The sequence below is a fragment of the Pseudophryne corroboree genome, chromosome 4 (assembly GCF_028390025.1).
Source record: "Pseudophryne corroboree isolate aPseCor3 chromosome 4, aPseCor3.hap2, whole genome shotgun sequence".
Lineage (NCBI taxonomy): Eukaryota > Metazoa > Chordata > Amphibia > Anura > Myobatrachidae > Pseudophryne > Pseudophryne corroboree.
The window spans coordinates 879,681,073-879,707,535 of NC_086447.1; the positions used below are offsets into that span (position 1 = coordinate 879,681,073).

The window sequence follows — 26,463 nt, forward strand, 5'->3', positions numbered from 1 at the left end:
TTCCCAGTTGTCCACTCCGCGGATGAACACTGCTGACAGTGCTAACACACGATTTTCCGCCCATCGGAAAATCCTTGTGGCTTCTGCCATCACCATCCTGCTTCTTGTGCCGCCCTGCTGGTTTACATGGGCGACTGCCGTGATGTTGTCTGACTGGATCAGCACCGGCTGGTGTTGAAGCAGGGGTCTAGCCTGACTTAGGGCATTGTGAATGGCCCTTAGTCCCAGAATATTTATGTGTAGGGAAGTCTCCTGACTTGACCATAGTCCTTGGAAGTTTCTTCCCTGTGTGACTGCCCCCCAGCCTCGAAGGCTGGCATCTGTGGTCACCAGGACCCAGTCCTGTATGCCGAATCTGCGGCCCTCTAGAAGATGAGCACTCTGCAGCCACCACAACAGCGACACCCTGGCCCTTGGAGACAGGGTTATCAGCCGATGCATCTGAAGATGCGACCCGGACCACTTGTCCAACAGATCCCACTGGAAGATCCTTGCATGGAACCTACCAAATAGAATTTCTTCGTAAGAAGCTACCATCTTTCCCAGGACTCGCGTGCATTGATGCACCGACACCTGTATTTGTATTAGGAGGTCTCTGACTAGAGATGACAACTCCTTGGCCTTCTCCTCCGGGAGAAACCCTTTTTCCTGTTCTGTGTCCAGAACCATACCCAGGAACAGTAGACGCGTCGTAGGAACCAGCTGCGACTTTGGACTATTCAGAATCCAGCCGTGCTGTTGTAGCACTTCCCGAGATAGTGCTACTCCGACGAACAACTGCTCCCTGGACCTCACCTTTATAAGGAGATCGTCCAAGTACGGGATAATTATAACTCCCTTTTTTCGAAGGAGTATCATCATTTCGGCCATTACCTTGGTAAATACCCTCGGTGCCGGGGACAGACCAACGGCAACGTCTGGAATTGGTAATGACAGTCCTGTACCACAATTTTGAGGTACTCCTGGTGAGGAGGGTAAATGGGGACATGCAGGTAAGCATCCTTGATGTCCAGTGATACCATGTAATCCCCTTCGTCCAGGCTTGCAATAACTGCCCTGAGCGATTCCATTTTGAACTTGAACCTTCGTATATAAGTGTTCAAGGATTTCAATTTTAGAATGGGTCTCACCGAACAGTCTGGTTTCGGTACCACAAACATTGTGGAATAGTAACCCCGGCCTTGTTGAAGGAGGGGTACCGTGATTATCACCTGCTGGAAGTACAGCTTGTGAATTGCCGCCAGTACTACCTCTCCTCGGGGGCAGTAGGCAAGGCTGATTTGAGGTAACGGCGAGGGGGAGTCGCCCCGAAACTCCAGCTTGTATCCCTGTGATACTACTTGCAGAACCCAGGGAACCACCTGTGAGCGAGCCCACTGGTCGCTGAAGTTCCCGAGACGCGCCCCCACCGCACCTGGCTCCACCTGTGGAGCCCCAGCATCATGCGGTGGACTCAGAGGAAGCGGGGGAAGATTTTTGATCCTGGGAACTGGCTGTCTGGTGCAGCTTTTTCCCTCTTCCCTTGTCTCTGTGCAGAAAGGAAGCGCCTTTAACCCGCTTGCTTTTCTGAAGCCGAAAGGACTGTACCTTATAATACGGTGCTTTCTTAGGCTGTGAGGAAACTTGAGGTACATTTTTTCCTTCCCAGCTGTTGCTGTGGATCCGAGGTCCCAGAGACCATCCCCAAACAATTCCTCACCCTTATAAGGCAGAATCTCATGTGCCTTCTAAAGTCAGCATCGCCTGTCCACTGCCGGGTCCCTAATACCCTCCTGGCAGAATGGACATTGCATTAATTCTGGATGCCAGCCGGCAAATATCCCTCTGTGCATCCCTTATATATAAGACGACATCTTTAATATGCTCTATGGTTAGCAAATAGTATCCCTGTCCTGACAGGGTAATAGACCACGCTGCAGCAGCACTATCCATGCTGAGGCAATTGCAGGTCTCAGTATAGTACCTGAGTGTGTATATACAGACTTCAGGATAGCCTCCTGCTTTTTATCAGCAGGCTCCTTCAAAGTGGCCGTATCCTAAGACGGCAGTGCCACCTTTTTTGACAAACGTGTGAGCGCCTTATCCACCCTAGGGGATATCTCCCAACGTGACCTATCCTCTGGCGGGAAAGGGTACGCCATCAGTAACTTTATAGAAATTACCAGTTTCTTATCGGGGGAACCCACGCTTCATCACACACTTCATTCACTCATCTGATGGGGGAACAAAACACTGTCTGCTTTTTCTCCCCAAACATAAAACCCCTTTTTTTTGTGGTACCTGGGTTAATGTCAGAAATGTGTAACACATTTTTCATTGCCGAGATCATGCAACGGATGTTCCTAGTGGATTGTGTATATGTCTCAACCTCGTCGACACTGGACTCAGACTCCGTGTCGACATCTGTGTCTGCCATCTGAGGTAGCGGGCGTTTTTGAGCCCCTGATGGCCTTTGAGACGCCTGGGCAGGCGCGGGCTGAGAAGCCGGCTGTCCCACAGCTGTTACGTCATCCAGCCTTTTATGTAAGGAGTTGACACTGTCGGTTAATACCTTCCACCTATCCATCCACTCTGGTGTCGGCCCCACAGGGGGCGACATCACATTTATCGGCATCTGCTCCGCCTCCACATAAGCCTCCTCATCAACCATGTCGACACAGCCGTACCGACACACCGCACACACACAGGGAATGCTCTGACTGAGGACAGGACCCCACAAAGTCCTTTGGAGAGACAGAGAGAGAGTATGCCAGCACACACCAGAGCGCTATATAATGCAGGGATTCACACTACCCACAGTGATTTTTCCCTTATAGCTGCTATAATACACAGATTTGCGCCTAAATTTAGTGCCCCCCCTCTCTTTTTAACCCTTTGAGCTTGAAAACTACAGGGGAGAGCCTGGGGAGCTGTCTTCCAGCTGCACTGTGAAGAGAAATGGCGCCAGTGTGCTGAGGGAGATAGCCCCGCCCCTTTTTCGTCTGACTTTCTCCCGCTTTTTTATGGATCCTGGCAGGGGTATTTTTCACATATATAGCCTCTGGGACTATATATTGTGATTATTTTGCCAGCCAAGGTGTTAATATTGCTGCTCAGGGCGCCCCCCCCCCCCAGCGCCCTGCACCCATCAGTGACCGGAGTGTGAGGTGTGCATGAGGAGCAATGGCACACAGCTGCAGTGCTGTGCGCTACCTTGTTGAAGACCGAAGTCTTCTGCCGCCGATTTTCAGGACCATCTTCATGCTTCTGGCTCTGTAAGGGGGACGGCGGTGCGGCTCCGGGACCGGACGATCGAGGTCGGGCCCTGTGTTCGATCCCTCTGGAGCTAATGGTGTCCAGTAGCCTAAGAAGCCCAAGCTAGCTGCAAGCAGGTAGGTTCGCTTCTTCTCCCCTTAGTCCCTCGTAGCAGTGAGTCTGTTGCCAGCAGATCTCACTGAAAATAAAAATAAGATTTTACTCACCGGTAAATCTATTTCTCGTAGTCCGTAGTGGATGCTGGGACTCCGTAAGGACCATGGGGATTAGCGGCTCCGCAGGAGACTGGGCACAACTAAAGAAAGCTTTAGGACTACCTGGTGTGCACTGGCTCCTCCCACTAAGACCCTCCTCCAGACCTCAGTTAGGATACTGTGCCCGGAAGAGCTGACACAAATAGGAAGGATTTTGAATCCCGGGTAAGACTCATACCAGCCACACCAATCACACCGTATAACTCGTGATACTATACCCAGTTAACAGTATGAAATATTACTGAGCCTCTCAACAGATGGCTCAACAATAACCGTTTAGTTAGGCAATAACTATAAACAAGTATTGCAGACAATCCGCACTTGGGATGGGCGCCCAGCATCCACTACGGACTACGAGAAATAGATTTACCGGTGAGTAAAATCTTATTTTCTCTGACGTCCTAAGTGGATGCTGGGACTCCGTAAGGACCATGGGGATTATACCAAAGCTCCCAAACGGGCGGGAGAGTGCGGATGACTCTGCAGCACCGAATGAGCAAACTCTAGGTCCTCCTCAGCTAGGGTATCAAACTTGTAGACTGTTGCAAAAATGTTTGAACCCGACCAAGTAACAGCTCAGCAAAGTTGTAAAGCCGAGACCCCTCGGGCAGCCTCCCAAGAAGAGCCCACTTTCCTCGTGGAATGGGCTTTTACAGATTTAGGGTGCGGCAGTCCAGCCGCAGCATGTGCAAGTTGAATCGTGCTACAGATCCAGCGAGCAATAGTCTGCTTAGAAGCAGGAGCACCCAGCTTGTTGGGTGCATACAGGATAAATAGCGAGTCAGTTTTCCTGACTCCAGCTGTTCCTGGAAACATATACTTTTCAGGGCCCTGACTACGTCCAGTAACTTGGAATCCTCCAAGTCCCAAGTAGCCGCAGGCACCACAATAGGTTGGTTCACATGAAAAACTGATACCACCTTAGGAAGGAATTGGGAACGAGTCCTCAATTCCGCCTTATCCATATAAAATACAGATAAGGGCTTTTGTATGACAAAGCCGCCAATTCTGATACACGCCTGGCCGACGCCACGGCCCACAGCATGACCACTTTCCACGTGAGGTATTGTAGCTCCACGGATTTAAGTGGCTCAACCCAATGCGACTTCAGGAAATCCAACACCACATTGAGATCCCACGGTGCCACTGGAGGCACAAACGGGGGCTGACTATGCAGCACTCCCTTAACAAAAGTCCGAACTTCAGTCAGTGAAGCCAGTTCTATTTTGGAAGAAAATCGATAGAGCCGAAATCTGGACCTTCATGGAACCCAATTCTAGGCCCATAGTCACCTCTGACTGTAGGAAGTGCAGAAATCGACCTAGCTGAAATTTCTCCATTGGGGCCTTCCTGGCCTCACAGCACGCAACATATTTCCACCATATGCGGTGATAATGGTTTGTGTTCACTTCTTTCCTAGCTTAAATAGCGTAGGGATAACTTCCTCCGAAATGCCCTTTTCCTTCAGGATCCGGCGTTCAACCGCCATGCCGTCAAACGCAGCCGCGGTATGTCTTGGGACAGACAGGCCCCCTGCTGCAGCAGGTCCTGTCTGAGCGGCAGAGGCCATGGGTCCTCTGAGATCATTTCTTGGAGTTCTGGTTACCAAGCTCTTCTTGGCCAACCCGGAACAATGAGTATAGTTCTTACTCATCTCCTTCTTATTATTCTCATTACCCTGGGTAAGAGAGGCAGAGAAGGGAACACCTACACCGACTGGTACACCCACGGTGTTACCAGAGCGTCCACAGCTATCGCCTGAGGGTCCCTTGACCTGGCGCAATATCTTTGTAGCTTTTTGTTGAGGCGGGACGCCATCATGTCCACCTGTGGCCTTTCCCAAACGGTGTACAATCATTTGGAAAACTTCTGGATGAAGTCCCCACTCTCCCGGGTGGAGGTCGTGTCTTCTGAGAAAGTCAGCTTCTCAGTTGTCCACTCCGGGAATGAACACTGCTGACAGTGCTAACACATGATTTTCCGCCCATCGGAGAATCCTTGTGGCATCTGCCATCGCCATCCTGCTTCTTGTGCCGCCCTGTCGGTTTACATGAGCGACCGCCGTGATGTTGTCTGACTGGATCAGCACCGGCCGGTGTTGAAGCAGGGGTCTAGCCTGACTTAGGGCATTGTAAATGGCCCTTAGTTCCAGAATATTTATGTGTAGGGAAGTCTCCTGACTTTTCCATAGCCTTGGAAGTTTCTTCCCTGTGTGACTGCCCTCCAGCCTCGAAGGCTGGCATCCGTGGTCACCAGGACCCAGTCCTGTATGCCGAAACTGTGGCCCCCTAGAAGATGAGCACTCTGCAGCCACCACAACTGCGACACCCTGGCCCTTGGAGACAGGGTTATCCGCCGATGCATCTGAAGATGCAACCCGGACCACTTGTCCAACAGATCCCACTGGAAAATCCTTGCATGGGACCTGGCGAATGGAATTTCTTCGTAAGAAGCTACCATCCTTCCCAGGGCTCGCGTGCACCTGTATACGTATTAGGAGGTCTCTGTCTAGAGACACCTGTATACGTATTAGGAGGTCTCTGTCTAGAGACGACAACTCCTTGGACTTCTCCTCCGGGAGAAACCCTTTTTATCCTGTTCTGTGTCCAGAACCATACCCAGGAACAGTAGACGCGTCGTAGGAACCAGCTGCGACTTTGGAATGTTCAGAATCCTGCCGTGCTGTTGTAGCACTTCCCGAGATAGTGCTACTCCGCCGAACAACTGCTCCCTGGACCTCGCCTTTATAAGGAGATCGTCCAAGTACGGGATAATTATTTCGGCCATTACCTTGGTAAATACCTCGGTGCCGGGGACAGACCAACGGCAACGTCTGGAATTGGTAATGACAATCCTGTACCACAATTTTGAGGTACTCCTGGTGAAGAGGGTAAATAGGGACATGCAGGTAAGCATCCTTGATGTCCAGTGATACCATGAAATTCTCCAGGCTTGCAATAATCGCCCTGAGCGATTCCATTTTGAACTTGAACCTTCGTATATAAGTGTTCAAGGCTTTCAATTTTAGAATGGGTCTCACCGAACCGTCTGGTTTTCGGTACCACAACATTTTGGAATAGTAACCCCGGCCTTGTTGAAGGAGGGGTACCTTGATTTCACCTGCTGGAAGTACAGCTTGTGAATTGCCGCCAGTACTACCTTTCTCCGAGGGCAGCAGGCAAGGCTGATGTATTTATACTGGCTGGGGATGGCACATCAGCGGCTGTACATGTATGTACCCTTTTTGCCAGTGAGAGTAAGGTTTTAAAACATGCCCTCAGAGCACACCCCCTGCGCTCTGCACCCTTGTGTTGAGAGACATGGCGCGCAGTACTGCGCGTGTAACTGTATGCCGCCAACGATGATCGGAGGATCCCCTCTCTGCAGGACTCCGGTAATATACTCACCAGCCTTCTGACTTCTGGCTCTGTTAGGGGGTGGCGGCAGTGCTGTGGGAGTGAACGCTGGCCAGGCTTGGGCTGTATTCAATACCCTTCTGGAGCTAATGGTGTCCTGTCAGCGGAAGCAGAACCATTAACTAATTGAGAAGTTGGTTCCTACTTCCCCCCTAAGTCCCACGAAGCAGGGAAGCTGTTGCCAGCAGCTTCCCTGTAAAACAAAAAACCTAAGAAAGTCTTTTTCCAGCAAAGCTCTGTAGAGCTCCACTAGTGTGCATCCAGTCTCCTGGGCACATTTTCTAAACTGAGGTCTGGAGGAGGGGCATAGAGGGAGGAGCCAGTTCACACTGTTGAAAAGTCTTAAAGTGCCGAAGGCTCCTGCGGAAGCGTCTATACCCCATGGTACTAAAATGGACCCCAGCATCCTCTAGGACGTAAGAGAAATCTCTATTTTAAGTTGAAAATGTCAGGATTTGAGTCAGAACCCATAGAAACCCCCCCCCAAATGAATAATTAGGTACTTAGAATTTTAATTGGCCAATAATTACATTTTTGGGGTGAAAAAGTGAAAAATGATGGAAATTGGGGTATAAGGTATGGGACAGGTATATTAGGATGCTTTATGGGACAAGTGTTTTTAGACTTGCATGTGGGAGCAATCAGTCTGTTTCCACTTTCTTTTAAAAGTCTTTTAAAATGACCCAAATATCTACTTATACCCATTTTTTTGTACCCAGCATGTGGTGGGTGCAAGTACAAAAACTAATGATGAGAGCTGCAAATGTAAACACAGTGGGGAGGCTTACCACATGCAGACACCTGAATCAGAGAGACATTCCACAGTGGTGTAGTCTATAGTGACCAGAGAACAGTTCAGAGTTTAGTGCTTTTAGGGTCTATTCAATTTGCCGACATTTGAATAGCACCGGGAATTAGCTCACGACGCTAATTAAATACAGCGCCATGTGACACTTAATTTCTTCTTGCACCCCCGGGGGGGTGTGATCAGAAATCCGACAAAGGTGCTGGCGCGTGGCCGGCGCAGTGCTGAGATTCTGTTGAGAATCAGCATTGCGCCGGGCAGTTAAGTTGGAGAGTGCGTGTTCTCCCGACAAATCAACCTGTTAAGTCCGGGAGAACAGGCATTCGCCAACTTAACTTGAGCAGAATTGAAGAGCGGCGGGAGCTAATTCCTGGCGCTATTCAACTGTTGGCAAATTGAACTGACCCCTTTGAGATAAAAGCCAACCACTGTGAAAACCCAACCACAGGTGACAAAGCAAAAGTCTTCAACCTGTAGTTTACCAGCATTTAGTGACAGAGACCTATCTACTAAGTGGGAGCACCTGAATTCAGAGGGGAAGTTGTTTTAGAGACCCTTCGGTGTGTACACACAGTGAGATCCTTGCTATGTTCGATTTTGACTATGCAATTTCCCTTGAACTTCCCCAGAGCCCAGATAGCACAGATAGTACAGATTTTGACTATCTGTGCTTGAGATTTTGATTATGTACGATTTTGAAGTGTCAATTTTGACTATACTTTGTAGTTTGTACTAGATAGTACAGTAGATAGTCAAGATTGACTTGCCTGCACAGTCTATCTAGACTTACAATACCGACCCCAGGGTAGCGAGCATCGGGATCGAATCGGGATCGCAAGCTGCCTAACACCTTGAGATATGCACTAACTTTTCATAAGATTTATCTCACTGTGTGTACACACCTTAAGATTCAGTGAAACAATCTCATTTATTGCACATACATGGACTCATTTCATGTGTTATGGACACTGTTTCCACTTGCACTCAAATAGCCTACTACCACCAAGAAGTTAATCAAAGTGAACTGAGGCCCTCATTCCGAGTTGATCGCTCGCAAGGCGAATGTAGCAGAGTTACACACGCTAAGCCGCCGCCTACTGGGAGTGAATCTTAGCTTCTTAAATGTGCGACCGATGTATGCGCAATATTGCGATTACAAACGAGTTAGCAGTTTTTGAGTAGCTTCAGACTTACTCTGCCTGTGCGATCAGTTCAGTGCTTTTCGGTCCTGGCTGACGTCATAAACACACCCAGCGTTCGCCCAGGCACACCCACCGTTTCCCCGGCCACTCCTGCGTTTTCTCCGGAAACGGTAGCGTTTCCAGCCACACGCCCCTAAAACGCCGTGCATCCGCCCAGTAACACCCATTTCCTGTCAATCACAATGCGAACGTCGGAGCGATGAAAAAGCCGTGAGTAAACTTACTTTCTTCATAGTAAAGTTACTTGGCGCAGTCGCAGTGCGAACATTGCGCATGCGCACTAAGAGAATTCTCACTGCGATGCGATGAAAATCTCCGAGCGAACAACTCGGAATGAGGGCCCGTGTTAATTATATTTAACAGCGCAGAAATGTTGCAATTAAAGTGGCCCTGCATGTACCTATAAAACCACAGTAGCCTGGGTTATCAATGTTAATGTTCATTCGAAGCGTAGTAAGTGATCGTTGACATTGTTATTCTTGATATTGTTATTCTTGATATTGTTATAATTTTAAGTGCCATTATAATCCTTTATTACCAAAAAGCATATTTTATTCTAATAGTCAAATCCAGTCTTTCTGGGTTGCCATTAATTAATCTTGTTTCAAAACACTTTTGTGTTGGCTGGGGAAACCTTACCTCTCTGTCAGGTCACGGCCTGGACGTTGCTGCAAAGGAACAGAAGCCACCAAAAAGGTAACTGCAGTTTGCCTCCACTCCGCACCATCACACACAATTACACATTTAATAGTTGCTTCATGGCAGTCACTAGGTGACCATGTAACTACAGTAGCTTGTACAAATTAACCAAAAAAGATAGATCCTGGAAGGGTTGGTGCAAAGTTATGTTGCTGGAATATGCGAGCACATGGAGCTAATGAAACTGTTGACTGAAAGGTATTTGCAATACAGTAAAATACATGGGCCAATGGGGGTCATTCCGAGTTGTTCGCTCGCAAGCTGCTTTTAGCAGCTTTGCACACGCTAAGCCGCCGCCTATTGGGAGTGAATCTCAGCTTATCAAAATTGCGAACTAAAGATTAGCAGAATTGCGAATAGACACTTCTTAGCAGTTTCTGAGTAGCTCCACACTTACTCGGCATCTGCGATCAGTTCAGTCAGTTTTGTTCCTGGTTTGACGTCACAAACACACCCAGCGTTCGCCCAGACACTCCTCCGTTTCTCCAGCCACTCCCGTATTTTCCCCAGAAACGGTAGCGTTTTTTCGCACACACCCATAAAACGGCCAGTTTCCGCCCAGAAACACCCACTTCCTGTCAATCACATTACGATCACCAGAACGAAGAAAAAACCTCGTAATGCCGTGAGTAAAATACCTAACTGCATAGCAAATTTACTTGGCGCAGTCACACTGCGGACATTGCGTATGCGCATTAGCGACTAATCGCTCCGTTGCGAGAAAAAAATAACGAGCGAACAACTCGGAATGACCCCCAATATTTACTAAGATTTCGAGTTTGTCCGATTTGTGTTTTTTTTTCTAAGTCCCAATCCGGGAATTCACTATGCACCAATCTCGGCAGTGTTTGGACTATTCGTAATGGTTTGATTTGCAAAGTTCTGAAATACGAATGAATAGACCATCGGTCAAACGCGGCTGTTATTTCATACAATACGGGCATTCACTATTCATTCGTATTTGGGTGTTAGTTTCTGAGTGCTCAAGTGCGGGTCTGTTTTTTTTCGATTCGTTAAAAAAAGCAGCAAAAAAATAGACCTGCTTTTTCCAGTCGAGTTTGGATAACCATGCACGGGTCAGTGAGATCTGTGCATGGTTATCTATGGGAAAGGGTCTGTTTAGTGTAAAAACTGAAAAAAAATTGCGTGTGGTCCCCCCTCCTAAGCATAACCAGCCTCGGGCTCTTTGAGCCGGTCCTGGTTGAAAAAATATGGGGGGAAAAATGACAGGGGTTCCCCCATATTTAATCAACCAGCACCGGGCTCTGCGCCTGGTCCTGGTTCCAAAAATACGGGGACAAAAAGCATAGGGGTCCCCCGTATTTTTGAAACCAACACCGGGCTCCACTAGCCAGGTACATAATGCCACAGCCGGGGGACACTTTTATACTGGTCCCTGCGGCCCTGGCATTACATACCCAACTAGTCACCCCTGGCCGGGGTACCCTGGAGGAGTGGGTCCCCCCCTCCAGTCACTCAAGGGCCAGGGGTGAAGCCCGAGGCTGTCCCCCCCCATCCAAGGGCGGCGGATGGGGGGCTGATAGCCTTTTGTAAAAATGTGAATATTGTTTTTAGTAGCAGTACTACAAGTCCCAGCAAGCCTCCCCCGCAAGCTGGTACTTGGAGAACCACAAGTACCAGCATGCGGTGGAAAACCGAGCCCGCTGGTACCTGTAGTACTACTACTAAAAAAATACCCCAAAAAAAACAGGACACACACACCGTGAAAGTATAATTTTATTACATACATGCACACCTCCAAACATACATACTTACCTATGTTCACACGAGGCTCTGTCCTCTTGTCCCTGTAGAATCCTTGGGGTACCTGTGAAAAAAATTATACTCACATAATCCAGTGTAGAATCAGACCTTTGTATAATCCACGTACTTGGCAAAATAATAAAACGGAAACCCGACCACGCACTGAAAGGGGTCCCATGTTTACACATGGGACCCCTTTCCCCGACTGCCAGGACCCCCATGACTCCTGTCAAAGAGGGTCCCTTCAGCCAATCAGGGAGCGCCACGTCGTGGCACTCTCCTGATTGGCTGTGTGCTCCTGTAGTGTCTGTCAGGCTGCACACGGCAGAGATACAATGTAGCGCCTATGCGCTCCATTGTAGCCAATGGTGGGAACTTTGCGGTCAGCGGTTGACCGAAAGTAACCTCACCGCTGACCGCAAAGTTCCCACCATTGGCTACAATGGAGCGCATAGGCGCTACATTGTATCTGTGCCGTGTGCTGCCTCACAGACACTACAGGAGCACACAGCCAATCAGGAGAGTGCCACGACGTGGCGCTCCCTGATTGGCTGAAGGGACCCTCTTTGACAGGAGTCAGGGGGGGTCCTGGCAGTCGGGAAAAGGGGTCCCATGTGTAAACACGGGACCCCTTTCAGTGCGTGGTCGGGTTTCCGTTTTATTATTTTGCCAAGTACGTGGATTATACAAAGGTCTGATTCTACACTGGATTATGGGAGTATAATTTTTTTCACAGGTACCCCAAGGATTCTACAGGGACAAGAGGACAGAGCCTCGTGTGAACATAGGTAAGTATGTATGTTTGGAGGTGTGCATGTATGTAATAAAATTATACATTCACGGTGTGTGTGTCCTGTTTTTTTGGGGGTATTTTTTTAGTAGTAGTACTGCAGGTACCAGCGGGCCCGGTTTTCCACCGCATGCTGGTACTTGTGGTTCTCCAAGTACCAGCTTGCGGGGGAGGCTTGCTGGGACTTGTAGTACTGCTACTAAAAACAATATTCACATTTTTACAAAAGGCTATCAGCCCCCCATCCGCCGCCCTTGGATGGGGGGGACAGCCTCTGGCTTCACCCCTGGCCCTTGGGTGGCTGGAGGGGGGGACCTCTTGATTTAAGGGGTTCCCACTCCTCCAGGGTACCCCGGCCAGGGGTGACTAGTTGGGTATGTAATGCCAGGGCCGCAGGGACCAGTATAAAAGTATCCCCCGGCTGTGGCATTATGTACCTGGCTAGTGGAGCCCGGTGCTGGTTTCAAAAATACGGGGGACCCCTACTCTTTTTGAACCCGTATTTTTGGAACCAGGACCAGGAGCAGAGCCCGGTGCTGGTTGATTAAATATGGGGGAACCCCTGTCATTTTTTACCCCATATTTTTTCAACCAGGACCGTCTCAAAGAGCCCGAGGCTGGTTGTGCTTAGGAGGGGGGACCCCGCGCAATTTTTTTCAGATTTTTTAAGACTTTAATCAACTTTTTAAGGTACACAATGAAGCCATGCACGGATCTCACAGATCCGGCCGGGATTCCTTGTGTTTTGTCAGGCAGTGTTTTCATCACTCCCGTAAAACACTGCCTGATATTACGAATCACATCGACATCGGAAAAAACGATTGTGCAAAACTCGGCAGCTTAGTGAATGATCGTATCAGGATTCAAAAAGTTGCAGTAAAATGCACCCGATACCATTCGAGTTCAAACACCCTTCAAAACGGCCAAAACACGAATCTTTGTAAATATACCCCATGGTTATGAGATACAAAACTGCAGCTAGCTATGTCTTATTGGTGGTCATTCTGAGTTGATCGCTCGCTACCAGTTTTTAGCAGCCGTGCAAACGCATTTCCGCCGCCCACTGGGGAGTGTATATCCGCTTTGCAGAAGTGCGAACGCTTGTGCAGCAGAGCGCCTGCAAAATCTTTTTGTGCAAAACAAGACCAGCCCTGTAGTTACTCTTTGTGTGCGTTGATTCTAACGACGGAAGGATGGCTTTTGACGTCAAACACCCGCCCAGCATTCACCCAGCCACACCTGCATTTTCCCGGACACGCCTGCGTTTTTCTAAGCACTCCCTAAAAACGGTCAGTTGACACCCAGAAACGCCCACTTCATGTCAATCTTCCTGCGTTGTGCCGTGCGACTGAAAGCATTGTGGTGCATAAGCATGCGCAGAAATGCCTATTTTTAGCCTGATCACTGCGCTGCGAACAACGGCAGCTAGCTATGAACTTGGAATTACCCCAATTGTCAGAAGAATGGAGATTATAGTCTTACAGTTTTAATGGAGATCAGTAAACGTACCGGATAGTTAATGGTGTAATTACAAGACGATTAGTGCAGCCCAGAAATTCATTCTGATATACAAAGTCAACATCTGTAATAGATATAATCACTTGGTCCCGTTCTTCATCAAAGTACAATCGGCTCTGCTTCAGCCACTCAAAGTCTGTTACTGATCGGACGTGCATTTTCACCTAAAATAAATGAATGCATGACTTCATGTGTATGCTTTACTGAAACCAAACTAAACTATAATTGTATAAAAATTTTATTCACTAAAACAAATAAAGGAAAACTTTAACTTGGCATCCATGCTCCTCTTAGTACCACCAAGACCTTTAATCCTGGGCATTGGTTACTGCAGAACGTGTTGAGGGGGAGGTAACAATGAATGTATTAGGGCTAGCAACAGGGCTTAAAGTAGTCCTGGTGAGGTGGTGGAACTCATGGAGGAGGACCATGGAGGCACCAGGACCTGAGGAAGGAGTAGGTGGCTGCAGCTCATCAGTAACACTAGTGCCGCCTGTATCATTGATTGTCACAGATAATGGGGTGGGCTTTTCTGTTGGAATTACTGTGCAGGGCAATGGAGATGGTGGAACTAGTTCCCCCAACCATTACAGGTGGTGGAACTCAGTTCCACCTCGTTCCCCCCCACTTTAACCCCTGGCTAGCAATATGAATGTGATATACTGTGTACTGTATATATTATATAATTATGTAAGGTCTGTCCCATCCCATCAATGCGTGTGCAGAGAAATCCTGGGTGTGCACCCAAACGGCTCCCACAACAAGGGAGACTGGACAGACCTAGAAGAGTAAGTCTAGACACCGGGAATGGGGTAAGTATGGGAGGAAGTGGGGCAGCGGGATAGAGCTGTGACAGAGCAGGGGCTCAGAATAGCAAAGAGGGAGTGAAGCTGAACAGGGTGTGAGGAGGTGTGGACCTCAGAGACTGATGTGTCCAATATACTAGTATACAGTATAGATATATACATAAATATATAGGTGTACATATATAGGTTATCCCCACAGTATAGATATATACATAAATATATAGGTATACATATATAGGTTATCAACTGCAGAGAGCACTTATGTCCCTAAAGCTCTGTACACACGGTGAGATTTATCCTTTTGATTATATAGTTAGTGCAAATCGCACTGTGTTTAGCCAGCTACGATACCGATGTGATACTGATGCGCACTCCCGCGGGGATGGTATCGCAAGGAAAGATAGACTGTGCAGGCAAGTCAATCCTGGATATATTGTGTACAATCTAGTACAATGTATAGTCAAAATTGGTACTAGTCAAAATTGCAGATTGTCAAAATCTAAAGTACAGAAAGAAAAAATATGCTTCTGGGCTCTGGGGGAGTTCAAGGGAAATCGCAAAGTCAAAATCGGAGATAGTCAATATCTCACTGTGTGTATGCACCTTTGGTGAGAAGATCATATCAGAGTGTGGTGGGCCTATCGTCTCAAAGGGCCTGGAGTTGTGCCTCGCCAGCCCTTAATTATCATTTCTGCGTGAATTGGAAGGTTATGATCACCGTTATGAGTCATTATAGAGGTGCTCTTGTTTGTTTGTTTTTTGTATCTGATCACTGGATCACAGTGTGGGTCTGATAACGTTGTTGCTGGCCCTTACCTGTGCATTGCACTCAGGGCCGGTTCTAGCCCTTGTGGTGCCCCAGGCAAAAATAGGGGCGTGGCTTCATAAAGGGGCGTGGTCATGTATGCCCCCTGTAGAGTTGTGCCCCCGTTTGTGCCCCCTGTAGAGTTGTGCCCCCGTTTGTGTTCCCTGTAGAGTTGTGCCCCCTAGTTTGTGCCGCTTACAAAACAAACAAAAAAATAAGATTTTAAACCTACCGGTAAATCTTTTTCTCCTAGTCCGTAGAGGATGCTAGGGACTCCGTAAGAACCATGGGGAATAGACGGGCTCCGCAGGAGACATGGGCACTAAAAAAGAACTTTAGGTATGGGTGTGCACTGGCTCCTCCCTCTATGCCCCTCCTCCAGACCTCAGTTAGAGAAACTGTGCCCAGAGGAGACGGACAGTACGAGGAAAGGATTTTGGAAATCCAAGGGCAAGATTCATACCAGCCACACCATTCACACCGTATAACATGGGATACACGAACCAGTCAACAGTATGAAACAAAACCAGTATCGGTCCAAAACTGATCCAACTTGAAAACATAACCCTTATGTAAGCAAAAACTATATACAAGTCTTCCAGGATGTTGTCCACACTGGGACGGGCGCCCAGAATCCTCTACGGACTAGGAGAAAAAGATTTACCGGTAGGTTTAAAATCTTATTTTCTCTTAAGTCCTAGAGGATGCTGGGGACTCCGTAAGGACCATGGGGATTATACCAAAGCTTCAAAACAGGCAGGAGAGTGCGGATGACTCTGCAGCACCGAATGAGCAAACATTAGGTACTCATCAGCCAGGGTATCAAACTTGTAGAATTTTGCAAAAGTGTTTGAACCCGACCAAGTCGCCGCTCGGCAAAGTTGTAAAGCCGAGACGCCTCGGGCAGCCGCCCAAGAAGAGCCCACCTTCCTAGTGGAATGGGCCTTTACCGAATTCGGTAAAGGCAATCCAGCCGTAGAATGAGCCTGCTGAATCGTGTTACAGATCCAGTGAGCAATAGTCTGCTTAGACGCAGGAGCGCCAACTTTGTTGGCTGCATACAGGATAAACAGGTTCTCTGTTTCTCTGACGTCCTAGTGGATGCTGGGAACTCCGTAAGGACCATGGGGAATAGACGGGCTCCGCAGGAGACTGGGCACTCTAAAAGAAAGATTAGGTACTATCTGGTGTGCACTGGCTCCTCCCTCTATGCCCCTCCTCCAGACCTCAGTTAGAATCTGTGCCCGGCCAGAGCTGGGTGCTCCTAGTGGGCTCTCCTGAGCTTGCTAGAAAGAAAGTATTTGTTAGGTTTTTTATTTTCAGTGAGATCTGCTGGCAACAGACTCACTGCTACGTGGGACTGAGGGGAGAGAAGCAAACCTACCTGCGTGCAGCTAGCTTGTGCTTCTTAGGCTACTGGACACCATTAGCTCCAAAGGGTTCGAACACAGGGCCTGACCTCGATCGTCCGTTCCCGGAGCCGCGCCGCCGTCCCCCTTGCAGAGCCAGAAGACAGAAGAAGGAGATGAAATCGGCGGCAGAAGACTCCGGTCTTCATTAAGGTCATTAAGGCCATTGCTCCCACTGCACACCACACACTCCGGTCACTGTAGGGTGCAGGGCGCTGGGGGGGGGGGTTGGGGGGGCGCCCTGGGCAGCAATAAGAATACCTTTTGGCAATATATACACATAGTACAGTCTGTATATGTGTAAAGACCCCCGCCATTAAGCTATACAAAACGCGGGAGAAGCCCGCCGCTGAGGGGGCGGGGCCTTCTTCCTCAGCACACCAGCGCCATTTTCTCTTCACAGCTCCGCTGGAAGGACGCTCCCCAGGCTCTCCCCTGCAGTATCCTGTACAAGAAGGGTAAAAAAGAGAGGGGGGGCACATAAATTTAGGCGCAAATAGGATGATAAGCAGCTATTGGGAAAAATCACTCATTATAGTGTAAATCCCTGTGTTATATAGCGCTGTGGTGTGTGCTGGCATACTCTCTCTCTGTCTCCCCAAAGGACTTTGTGGGGTCCTGTCCTCAGTCAGAGCATTCCCTGTGTGTGTGCGGTGTGTCGGTACGGCTGTGTCGACATGTTTCATGAGGAGGGTTACGTGGAGGCGGAGCAAGGGCAAATAAGTGTGGTGTCGCCCCCGACGGGGCCGACACCGGATTGGATGGATATGTGGAAGGTCTTAACAGACAGTGTCAACTCCTTACATAAAAGGTTCGATGACGCAGCAGCCTTGGGATAGCCGGGATCTCAGCCCGCGCCTGCCCAGGCGTCTCAGAGGCCATCAGGGGCTCATAAACGCCCGCTAGCTCAGATGGTAGACACAGATGTCGACACGGAGTCTGACTCCAGTGTAGATGAGGATGAGACAAATGCACAGTCTACAAAAGCCATCCGATGCATGATTACTGCAATGAAAAATGTATTGCACATTTCTGATGTTAACCCGGTTACTACCAAGAAGGGTATTATGTTTGGGGAGAAAAAGCAGCCAGTGACTTTTCCCCCATCTGATGAATTAAATGAATTGTGTGAGGAAGCGTGGAGTTCCCCCGATAAGAAACTAGTGATTTCTTAGAGGTTACTGATGGCGTACCCTTTCCCGCCAACGGACACGTTACGTTGGGAAACATCCCCTAGGGTGGACAAGGCGCTCACACGCTTATCAAAAAAGGTGGCACTGCCGTCTCAGGATACGGCCGCCCTAAAGGAGCCTGCGGATAGAAAGCAGGAAGCTATCCTGAAGTCTGTGTATACACACTCAGGTACTATACTGAGACCTGCTATTGCTTCAGCATGGATGTGTAGTGCTGCAGCCGCATGGTCTGATACCCTGTCAGACAACATTGATTACCTCGACAGGGATACTATTTTGCTAACCATAGAACATATAAAAGACGTCATCTTATATATGCGGGATGCACAGAGGGACATTTGCCTGCTGGCATCTAGAATTAATGCAATGTCCATTTCTGCCAGGAGAGTATTATGGACTCGGCAGTGGACAGGTGATGCTGATTCTAAAAGACACATGGAGGATTTGCCTTATAAGGGTGAGGAATTGTTTGGGGACGGTCTCTCGGACCTCGTATCCACGGCAACAGCCGGGAAGTCAACTTTTTTACCTCAGGTTCCCTCACAGCCTAAGAAAGCACCGTATTATCATGTACAGTCCTTTCGGCCTCAGAAAAACAAGCAGATCAGAGGCGCATCCTTTCTGCCCAGAGGCAGGGGTAGAGGAAAGAAGCTGCACCAGGCAGCCAGTTCGCAGGAACAAAAATCCTACCCCGCTTCCTCTAAGTCCACCGCATGACGCTGGGGCTCCACAGGCGGAGCCGGGTGCGGTGGGGGCGCGTCTCCGAAACTTCAGCAACCAGTGGGTTCGCTCACAAGTGGATCTCTGGGCTGTACAAATTGTATCTCAGGGATACAAGCTGGAGTTCGAGGCGACTCCCCCTTGCCGTTACCTCAAATCAGCCTTGCCAGCTTCTCCCAGGGAAAGGGAGGTAGTAGTGGCGGCAATTCACAAGCTGTACCTCCAGCAGGTGATAATCAAGGTTCCCCTCCTTCAACAGGGACGGGGTTACTATTCCACAATGTTTGTGGTACCGAAACCAGACGGTTCGGTGAGACCCATTCTGAATTTAAAATCCTTGAACACTTATATAAGGAAGTTCAAGTTCAAAATGGAATCGCTCAGGGCGGTTATTGCAAGCCTGGAAGAGGGGGATTTTATGGTGTCGCTGGACATCAAGGATGCTTACTTGCATGTCCCCATTTACCCACCTCACCAGGAGTACCTCAGGTTTGTGGTACAGGATTATCATTACCAATTCCAGACGTTGCCGTTTGGTCTATCCACGGCACCGAGAGTATTTACCAAGGTAATGGCCGAAATGATGATACTCCTTCGGAAGAAGGGAGTTATAATTATCCCGTACTTGGACGATCTCCTTATAAAGGCGAGGTCCAGAGAGCAGTTGTTAGTCAGCGTAGCACTCTCTCGGGAAGTGTTGCAACAGCACGGCTGGATTCTGAATATCCCAAAGTCGCAGCTGATTCCTGCGACGCGTCTGCTTTTCCTGGGCATGATTCTGGACACAGAACAGAAGAAGGTGTTTTTCCCGGTGGAGAAGGCCCAGGAATTGTCCTCTCTGGTCAGGGACCTCCTGAAACCAAAACAGGTGTCGGTGCATCACTGCACGCGAGTCCTGGGAAAGATGGTGTCTTCTTACGAAGCAATTCCCTTCGGCAGGTTCCATGCAAGGATCTTTCAGTGGGATCTGTTAGACAAATGGTCCGGATCGCATCTTCAGATGCATCGGTTGATCACCCTGTCCCCAAGGGCCAGGGTGTCTCTGCTGTGGTGGCTGCAGAGTGCTCATCTTCTCGAGGGCCGCAGATCCGGCATACAGGACTGGGTCCTGATGACCATGGATGCAAGCCTCCGAGGATGGGGGGCAGTCACTCAGGGAAGGAACTTCAAAGGACAGTGGTCAAGTCAGGAGACTTCACTACACATAAATATACTGGAACTAAGGGCCATTTACAACGCCCTGAGTCAAGCAGAGACCCTGCTTCAAAACCAACCAGTGCTGATTCAATCAGACAACATCACGGCGGTCGCCCATGTAAACCGCCAGGGCGGCACAAGAAGCAGGATGGCGATGTCAGAAGCCACAAGGCTTCTCCGATGGGCGGAGAATCACGTACTAGCACTGTCAGCAGTGTTCATTCCGGGAGTGGACAACTGGGAAGCAGATTTCCTCAGCAGGCACGACCTCCACTCGGGAGAGTGGGGACTTCATCCAGAAGTCTTCACGCAGATTTTAAACCGTTGGGAACAGCTACAGGTGGACATGATGGCGTCCCGCCTCAACAAAAAGCTAAAAAATATTGCGCCAGGTCAAGGGACCCTCAGGCGATAGCTGTGGACGCACTAGTGACGCCGTGGGTGTACCAGTCGGTTTATGTGTTCCCTCCTCTTCCTCTCATACCCAAGGTACTGAGGATAGTAAGAAAGAGAGGAGTAAGAACTATACTCATCGTTCCGGATTGGCCAAGAAGAACTTGGTACCCAGAACTACAAGAAATGATCTCAGAGGACCCATGGCCTCTGCCTCTCAGACAGGACCTGTTACAGCAGGGGCCCTGTCTGTTCCAAGACTTACCGCGGCTGCGTTTGACGGCATGGCGGTTGAACGCAGGCCCTTACGGAAAAGGGCATTCCAGATGAAGCGATTCCTACGCTGATAAAAGCTAGGAAGGATGTGACAGCAAATCATTATCATCGCATATGGCGGAAATATGTTGCCTGGTGTGAGGCCAGGAAGGCCCCAACAGAGGAATTCCAGCTGGGGCGATTTCTGCACTTCCTACAGTCAGGTGTGACTATGGGCCTAAAATTGGGGTCCATAAAGGTCCAGATTTCGGCCTTACCTATTTTCTTTAAAAAATAACTGGCTTCACTGCCTGAAGTTCAGAAGTTTGTTAAGGGAGTGCTGCATATTCAGCCCCCTTTTGTGCCTCCAGTGGCACCTTGGGCTCTTAACGTTGTGTTGGATTTCCTGAAATCCCACTGGTTTGAGCCACTTAAGACTGTGGAGCTAAAATATCTCACGTGGAAAGTGGTCATGCTATTGGCCTTAGCTTCGGCTAGGCGTGTGCCAGAATTGGCGGGTTTGTCATGTAAAAGCCCTTATCTGATCTTCCATATGGACAGGGCAGAATTGAGGACTCGTCCCCAATTTCTCCCTAAGGTGGTATCAGCGTTTCATTTGAACCAACCTATTGTGGTGCCTGCGGCTACTCGGGACTTGGAGGACTCCAAGTTACTGGATGTAGTCAGGGCTTTGAAAATCTATGTAGCCAGGACGGCTGGAGTCAGGAAAACTGACTCGCTGTTTATCCTGCATGCACCCAACAAGCTGGGTGCTCCTGCTTCAAAGCAAACTATTGCGCGCTGGATCTGTAACACGATTCAGCAAGCTCATTCTGCGGCAGGGTTACCGCATCCTAAATCGGTAAAAGCCCATTCCACAAGGAAGGTGGGCTCTTCTTGGGCGGCTGCCCGAGGGGTCTCGGCTTTACAGCTTTGCCGAGCTGCTACTTGGTCGTGTTCAAACACATTTGCTAAGTTCTACAAGTTTGATACCCTGGCTGAGGAGGACCTTGCCTTTGCTCATTCGGTGCTGCAGAGTCATCCGCACTCTCCCGCCCGTTTGGGAGCTTTGGTATAATCCCCATGGTCCTTACGGAGTTCCCAGCATCCACTAGGACGTCAGAGAAAATAAGAATTTACTCACCGGTAATTCTATTTCTCGTAGTCCGTAGTGGATGCTGGGCGCCCGTCCCAAGTGCGGACTCTCTGCAATACATGTATATAGTTATTGCTTAACTAAAGGGTTATTGTTATGAGCCATCTGATACTGAGGCTCAGTTGTTGTTCATACTGTTAACTGGGTATGGTTATCACAAGTTGTACGGTGTGATTGGTGTGGCTGGTATGAGTCTTACCCTGGATTCCAAATCCTTTCCTTGTTGTGTCAGCTCTTCCGGGCACAGTTTCTTTAACTGAGGTCTGGAGGAGGGGCATAGAGGGAGGAGCCAGTGCACACCAGATAGTACCTAATCCTTCTTTTAGAGGGCCCAGTCTCCTGCGGAGCCCGTCTATTCCCCATGGTCCTTACGGAGTTCCCAGCATCCACTACGGACTACGAGAAATAGAATTACCGGTGAGTAAATTCTTATTTTTCCTAACCCGAGCCGTTTGAAGAGGTTCAAACCAGTGAGACTTAAGAAACCGTAACACCATGTTAAGGTCCCATGGTGCCACCGGAGGCACAAAAGGAGGCTGGATTTGCAGCACCCCTTTAACGAAAGTCTGGACTTCTGGAAGAGAAGCCAATTCCTTTTGAAAGAAAATGGATAGGGCCGAAATCTGAACCTTAATGGAGCCTAACTTTAGACCCAAATTCACTCCAGTTTGCAGGAAGTGGAGAAAACGGCACAGATGGAATTCTTCCGGAGGAGCAGTCCTGGCTTCGCACCAAGATACATATTTCCTCCATATACGGTGATAATGTTTCAATGTCACCTCCTTCCTAGCCTTTATCAGAGTAGGAATGACCTCATCCGGAATGCCCTTTTTTCGCTAGGATCCTGCGTTCAACCGCCATGCCGTCAAACACAGTCGCGGTAAGTCCTGGAACAGACAGGGCCCTTGTTGTAACAGGTCTTCCCTGAGAGGAAGAGGCCACGTATCTTCTGTGAGCATTTCCTGCCGATCCGGATACCAGGCCCTTCGAGGCCAATCTGGAACAATGAGAATTGTCTGAATCCCTCTTCGTCTTATGATTCTCAGTATCTTTGAGATGAGAGGAAGAGGAGGAAACACATAGACCGACTGGAACACCCACGGTGTCACCAGGGCGTCCACTGCTACCGCCTGAGGGTCCCTTGACCTGGCGCAATATCTCGGAGGTTTCTTGATGAGGCGTGAAGCCATCATGTCTATTTGAGGCAGTCCCCACTGACTTGCAATCTCTGCGAAGACTTCCTGATGAAGTCCCCACTCTCCTGGATGCAGATCGTGTCTGCTTAGGAAGTTTGTCTCCCAGTTGTCCACTCCCGGAATGAAGACTGCTGACAGAGCACTTACATGACTCTCCGCCCATTGAAGAATCTTTGAGGCTTCTGCCATTGCCACTCTGCTCCTTGTGCCGCCTTGGCGGTTTACATGAGCCACTGCTGTGATGTCTGACTGAATCAGAACCGGAAGACCTCGAAGTAAGGTCTCCGCTTGATGAAGGCCGTTGTATATGGCCCTTAATTCCAGTACGTTGATGTGTAGACAAGTCTCCTGGCTTGACCACAGACCTTGGAAGTTAATTCCCTGTGTGACTGCTCCACATCCTCGGAGGCTCGCGTCCGTGGTCACCAGAACCCTTCCTGAATGCCGAACCTGCGACCCTCCAGAAGGTGAGCACTCTGCAGCCACCACAAGAGAGATACCCTGGCCCTGGGGGACAGGCGAATCATCTGATGAATCTGTAGATGTGACCCGGACCACTTGTCCAGAAGGTCCCACTGAAAAGTCCTGGCATGGAACCTGCCGAATGGAATGACCTCGTAAGACGCCACCATCTTTCCCAGAACTGGAGTGCAGTGATGTACCGACACCCTGTCTGGCTTTAACAGGTCCCTGACCGAGCTCTGAAGTTCCTGGGCCTTTTCCATCAGGAGAAAGACCCTCTTTTGTTCCGTGTCCAGAATCATGCCTAAGAAAGGTAATCGGGTCTTTGGAACTAACTGTGACTTCGGTAAATTGAGAATCCAACCGTGTTGTTGCAACACCCTCAGGGAGAGAGATACGCTGTCCAGTAACTGTTCTCTCGATCTCGCTTTTATCAGGAGATCGTCCAAGTATGGGATAATTGTGACACCCTGCTTGCGCAGGAGCACCATCATCTCTGCCATTAATTTGGTAAAAATCCTCGGGGCCGTGGAAAGCCCAAACGGCAACGTCTGAAATTGGTAATGACAATCCTGCACCACAAATCTCAGGAACGCCTGATGTGGTTAATATTTGGGGACATGAAGGTATGCATCCTTTATGTCTAGGGACACCATATAATCTCCCCCTTCCAGACTTGCGATGACCGCTCTGAGCGATTCCATCTTGAACTTGAACCTCTTTAAGTATAGGTTTAAGGATTTTAAATTCAGAATGGGTCTGACCGAACCGTCCGGTTTCGGGACCACAAACAGGGTTGAGTAATAGCCCATCCCCTTCTGCAGCAGGGGAACTTTGACCACCACTTGTTGAAGGCCCAACTTTTGAATTGCTGCCAAAACTACCTCCCTCTCTGGGGAAGAAGTCGGCAGTGCCGATTTGAAAAAACCGGCGAGGAGGCACCTCTTCGAATTCCAGCTTGTACCCCTGGGAAACAATGTCTATTGCCCAGGGATCCACCTGAGAGTGAACCCAGACTTGGCTGAAAAGACGAAGACGTGCCCCCACAGGAGTGGACTCCCCCCGCGGAGCCCCAGCGTCATGCGGTGGATTTAGTAGAAGCCGGGGAGGACTTTTGTTCCTGGGAACTGGCTGTAGCTGGCAGCTTTTTCCCTTTGCCCCTACCTCTGGCAAGAAAGGAAGATCCCCGTGCTCTCTTGGATTTATGCGACTGAAAGGACTGCATCTGATAATGTGGCGCTTTCTTAGGCTGTGAGGAAACATAAGGTAAAAAGATTGATTTACCTGCAGTAGCCGTGGAAACTAGGTCCACGAGACCTTCCCCAAACAATTCCTCACCCTTGTAAGGCAAAACTTCCATATGCCGTATCGAGTCGGCATCACCCGACCACTGTCGGGTCCACAGTGCTCGCCTGGCAGAAATCGCCATAGCGTTCGCTCTGGACCCCAGTATGCCCACATCCCTCTGAGCCTCTCTCATATAAAGGACTGCATCTTTAATATGGCCCAGGGTCAATAAAATAGTTTCCTTATCCATCGTATCCATATCAGCAGATAAGGTATCGGTCCACGCTATTACAGCGCTACAAACCCAAGCCGACGCTATTGCCGGCCTGAGTAATGTACCGGTATGTGTGTAAATTGATTTCAAGGTAGTTTCCTGCTTGCTATCAGCAGGATCCCTGAGGGCAGCGGTATCCTGAGACGGCAGCACCACCTTTTTGGAAAGGCGCGTCAACGCTTTGTCCACCCTTGGGAAGGATTCCCACCGTATCCTGTCCTTGATCGGGAAAGGATACGCCATAAGAATCTTTTTGGGAATCTGCAGTTTCTTGTCTGGAGTTTCCCAAGCACTTTCAAATAACTCATTTAATTCAAAAGAAGGTGGAAAAGTAACCTCAGGCTTCTTTTCTTTAAACATGTGGATCTTTGGATTAGGTACAGCGGGGTCATCTATAATATGCAGCACATCCTTTATAACAATAATCATATAATGAATACTCTTTGCCAAGTTTGGCAACAACCTCGCATCATCATAATCGACACTGGATTCAGAATCCGTGTCGGTATCTGTGTCAACTACCGGAGAAAGTGGGCGTTTTTGAGACCCAGAAGGCCCTTGTGACATAGGGAAAGGCAGGGTATGACCCCCTGTACCGTCCCTGGACTCTGCTTTGTCCAAACGTTTGTGCAATAAATTCACCTTTGCATTTAAAATATTCCACATATCCATCCAGTCATGTGTCGGCGTTGCCGACGGAGACACCACACTCATGCGCTCCACCTCATCCCTAGGAGAGCCTTCCGCTTCAGACAAGCCGACACGCACGTACCGACACACCACACACTCAGGGAAAGCTCTAATCTGGAGACAGTTCCCCCACAAGGCCCTTTGGAGAGACAGAGAGAGAGTATGCCAGCACACACCCAGCGCCAATACACTGGAAAAAAATAAGAATTTACTTACCGATAATTCTATTTCTCATAGTCCGTAGTGGATGCTGGGGACTCCGAAAGGACCATGGGGAATAGCGGCTCCGCAGGAGACTGGGCACAAAAGTAAAAGCTTTAAGACTACCTGGTGTGCACTGGCTCCTCCCCCTATGACCCTCCTCCAAGCCTCAGTTAGGATACTGTGCCCGGACGAGCGTACACAATAAGGAAGGATTTTGAATCCCGGGTAAGACTCATACCAGCCACACCAATCACACCGTACAACTTGTGATCTGAACCCAGTTAACAGCATGATAACAGAGGAGCCTCTGAAAAGATGGCTCACAACAATAATAACCCGATTTTTTGTAACAATAACTATGTACAAGTATTGCAGACAATCCGCACTTGGGATGGGCGCCCAGCATCCACTACGGACTATGAGAAATAGAATTATCGGTAAGTAAATTCTTATTTTCTCTGACGTCCTAGTGGATGCTGGGGACTCCGAAAGGACCATGGGGATTATACCAAAGCTCCCAAACGGGCGGGAGAGTGCGGATAACTCTGCAGCACCGAATGAGAGAACTCCAGGTCCTCCTCAGCCAGGGTATCAAATTTGTAGAATTTAGCAAACGTGTTTGCCCCTGACCAAGTAGCTGCTCGGCAAAGTTGTAAAGCCGAGACCCCTCGGGCAGCCGCCCAAGATGAGCCCACTTTCCGTGTGGAATGGGC

At 49.1% G+C, this 26,463-nt stretch overlaps 1 protein-coding gene across 1 annotated transcript in view; it reads right to left on the reverse strand.

Annotated features, from left to right (window-relative positions):
• Positions 1 to 26,463, reverse strand: part of DNAH8 (dynein axonemal heavy chain 8) — a 1,853,457-nt gene that overhangs the window by 754,036 nt on the left and 1,072,958 nt on the right. The window contains exon 43 of the mRNA XM_063918852.1: positions 13,695 to 13,867. Coding sequence (XP_063774922.1) covers positions 13,695 to 13,867 — 173 coding nt within the window. The remainder of the gene's footprint in view (positions 1 to 13,694; positions 13,868 to 26,463) is intronic.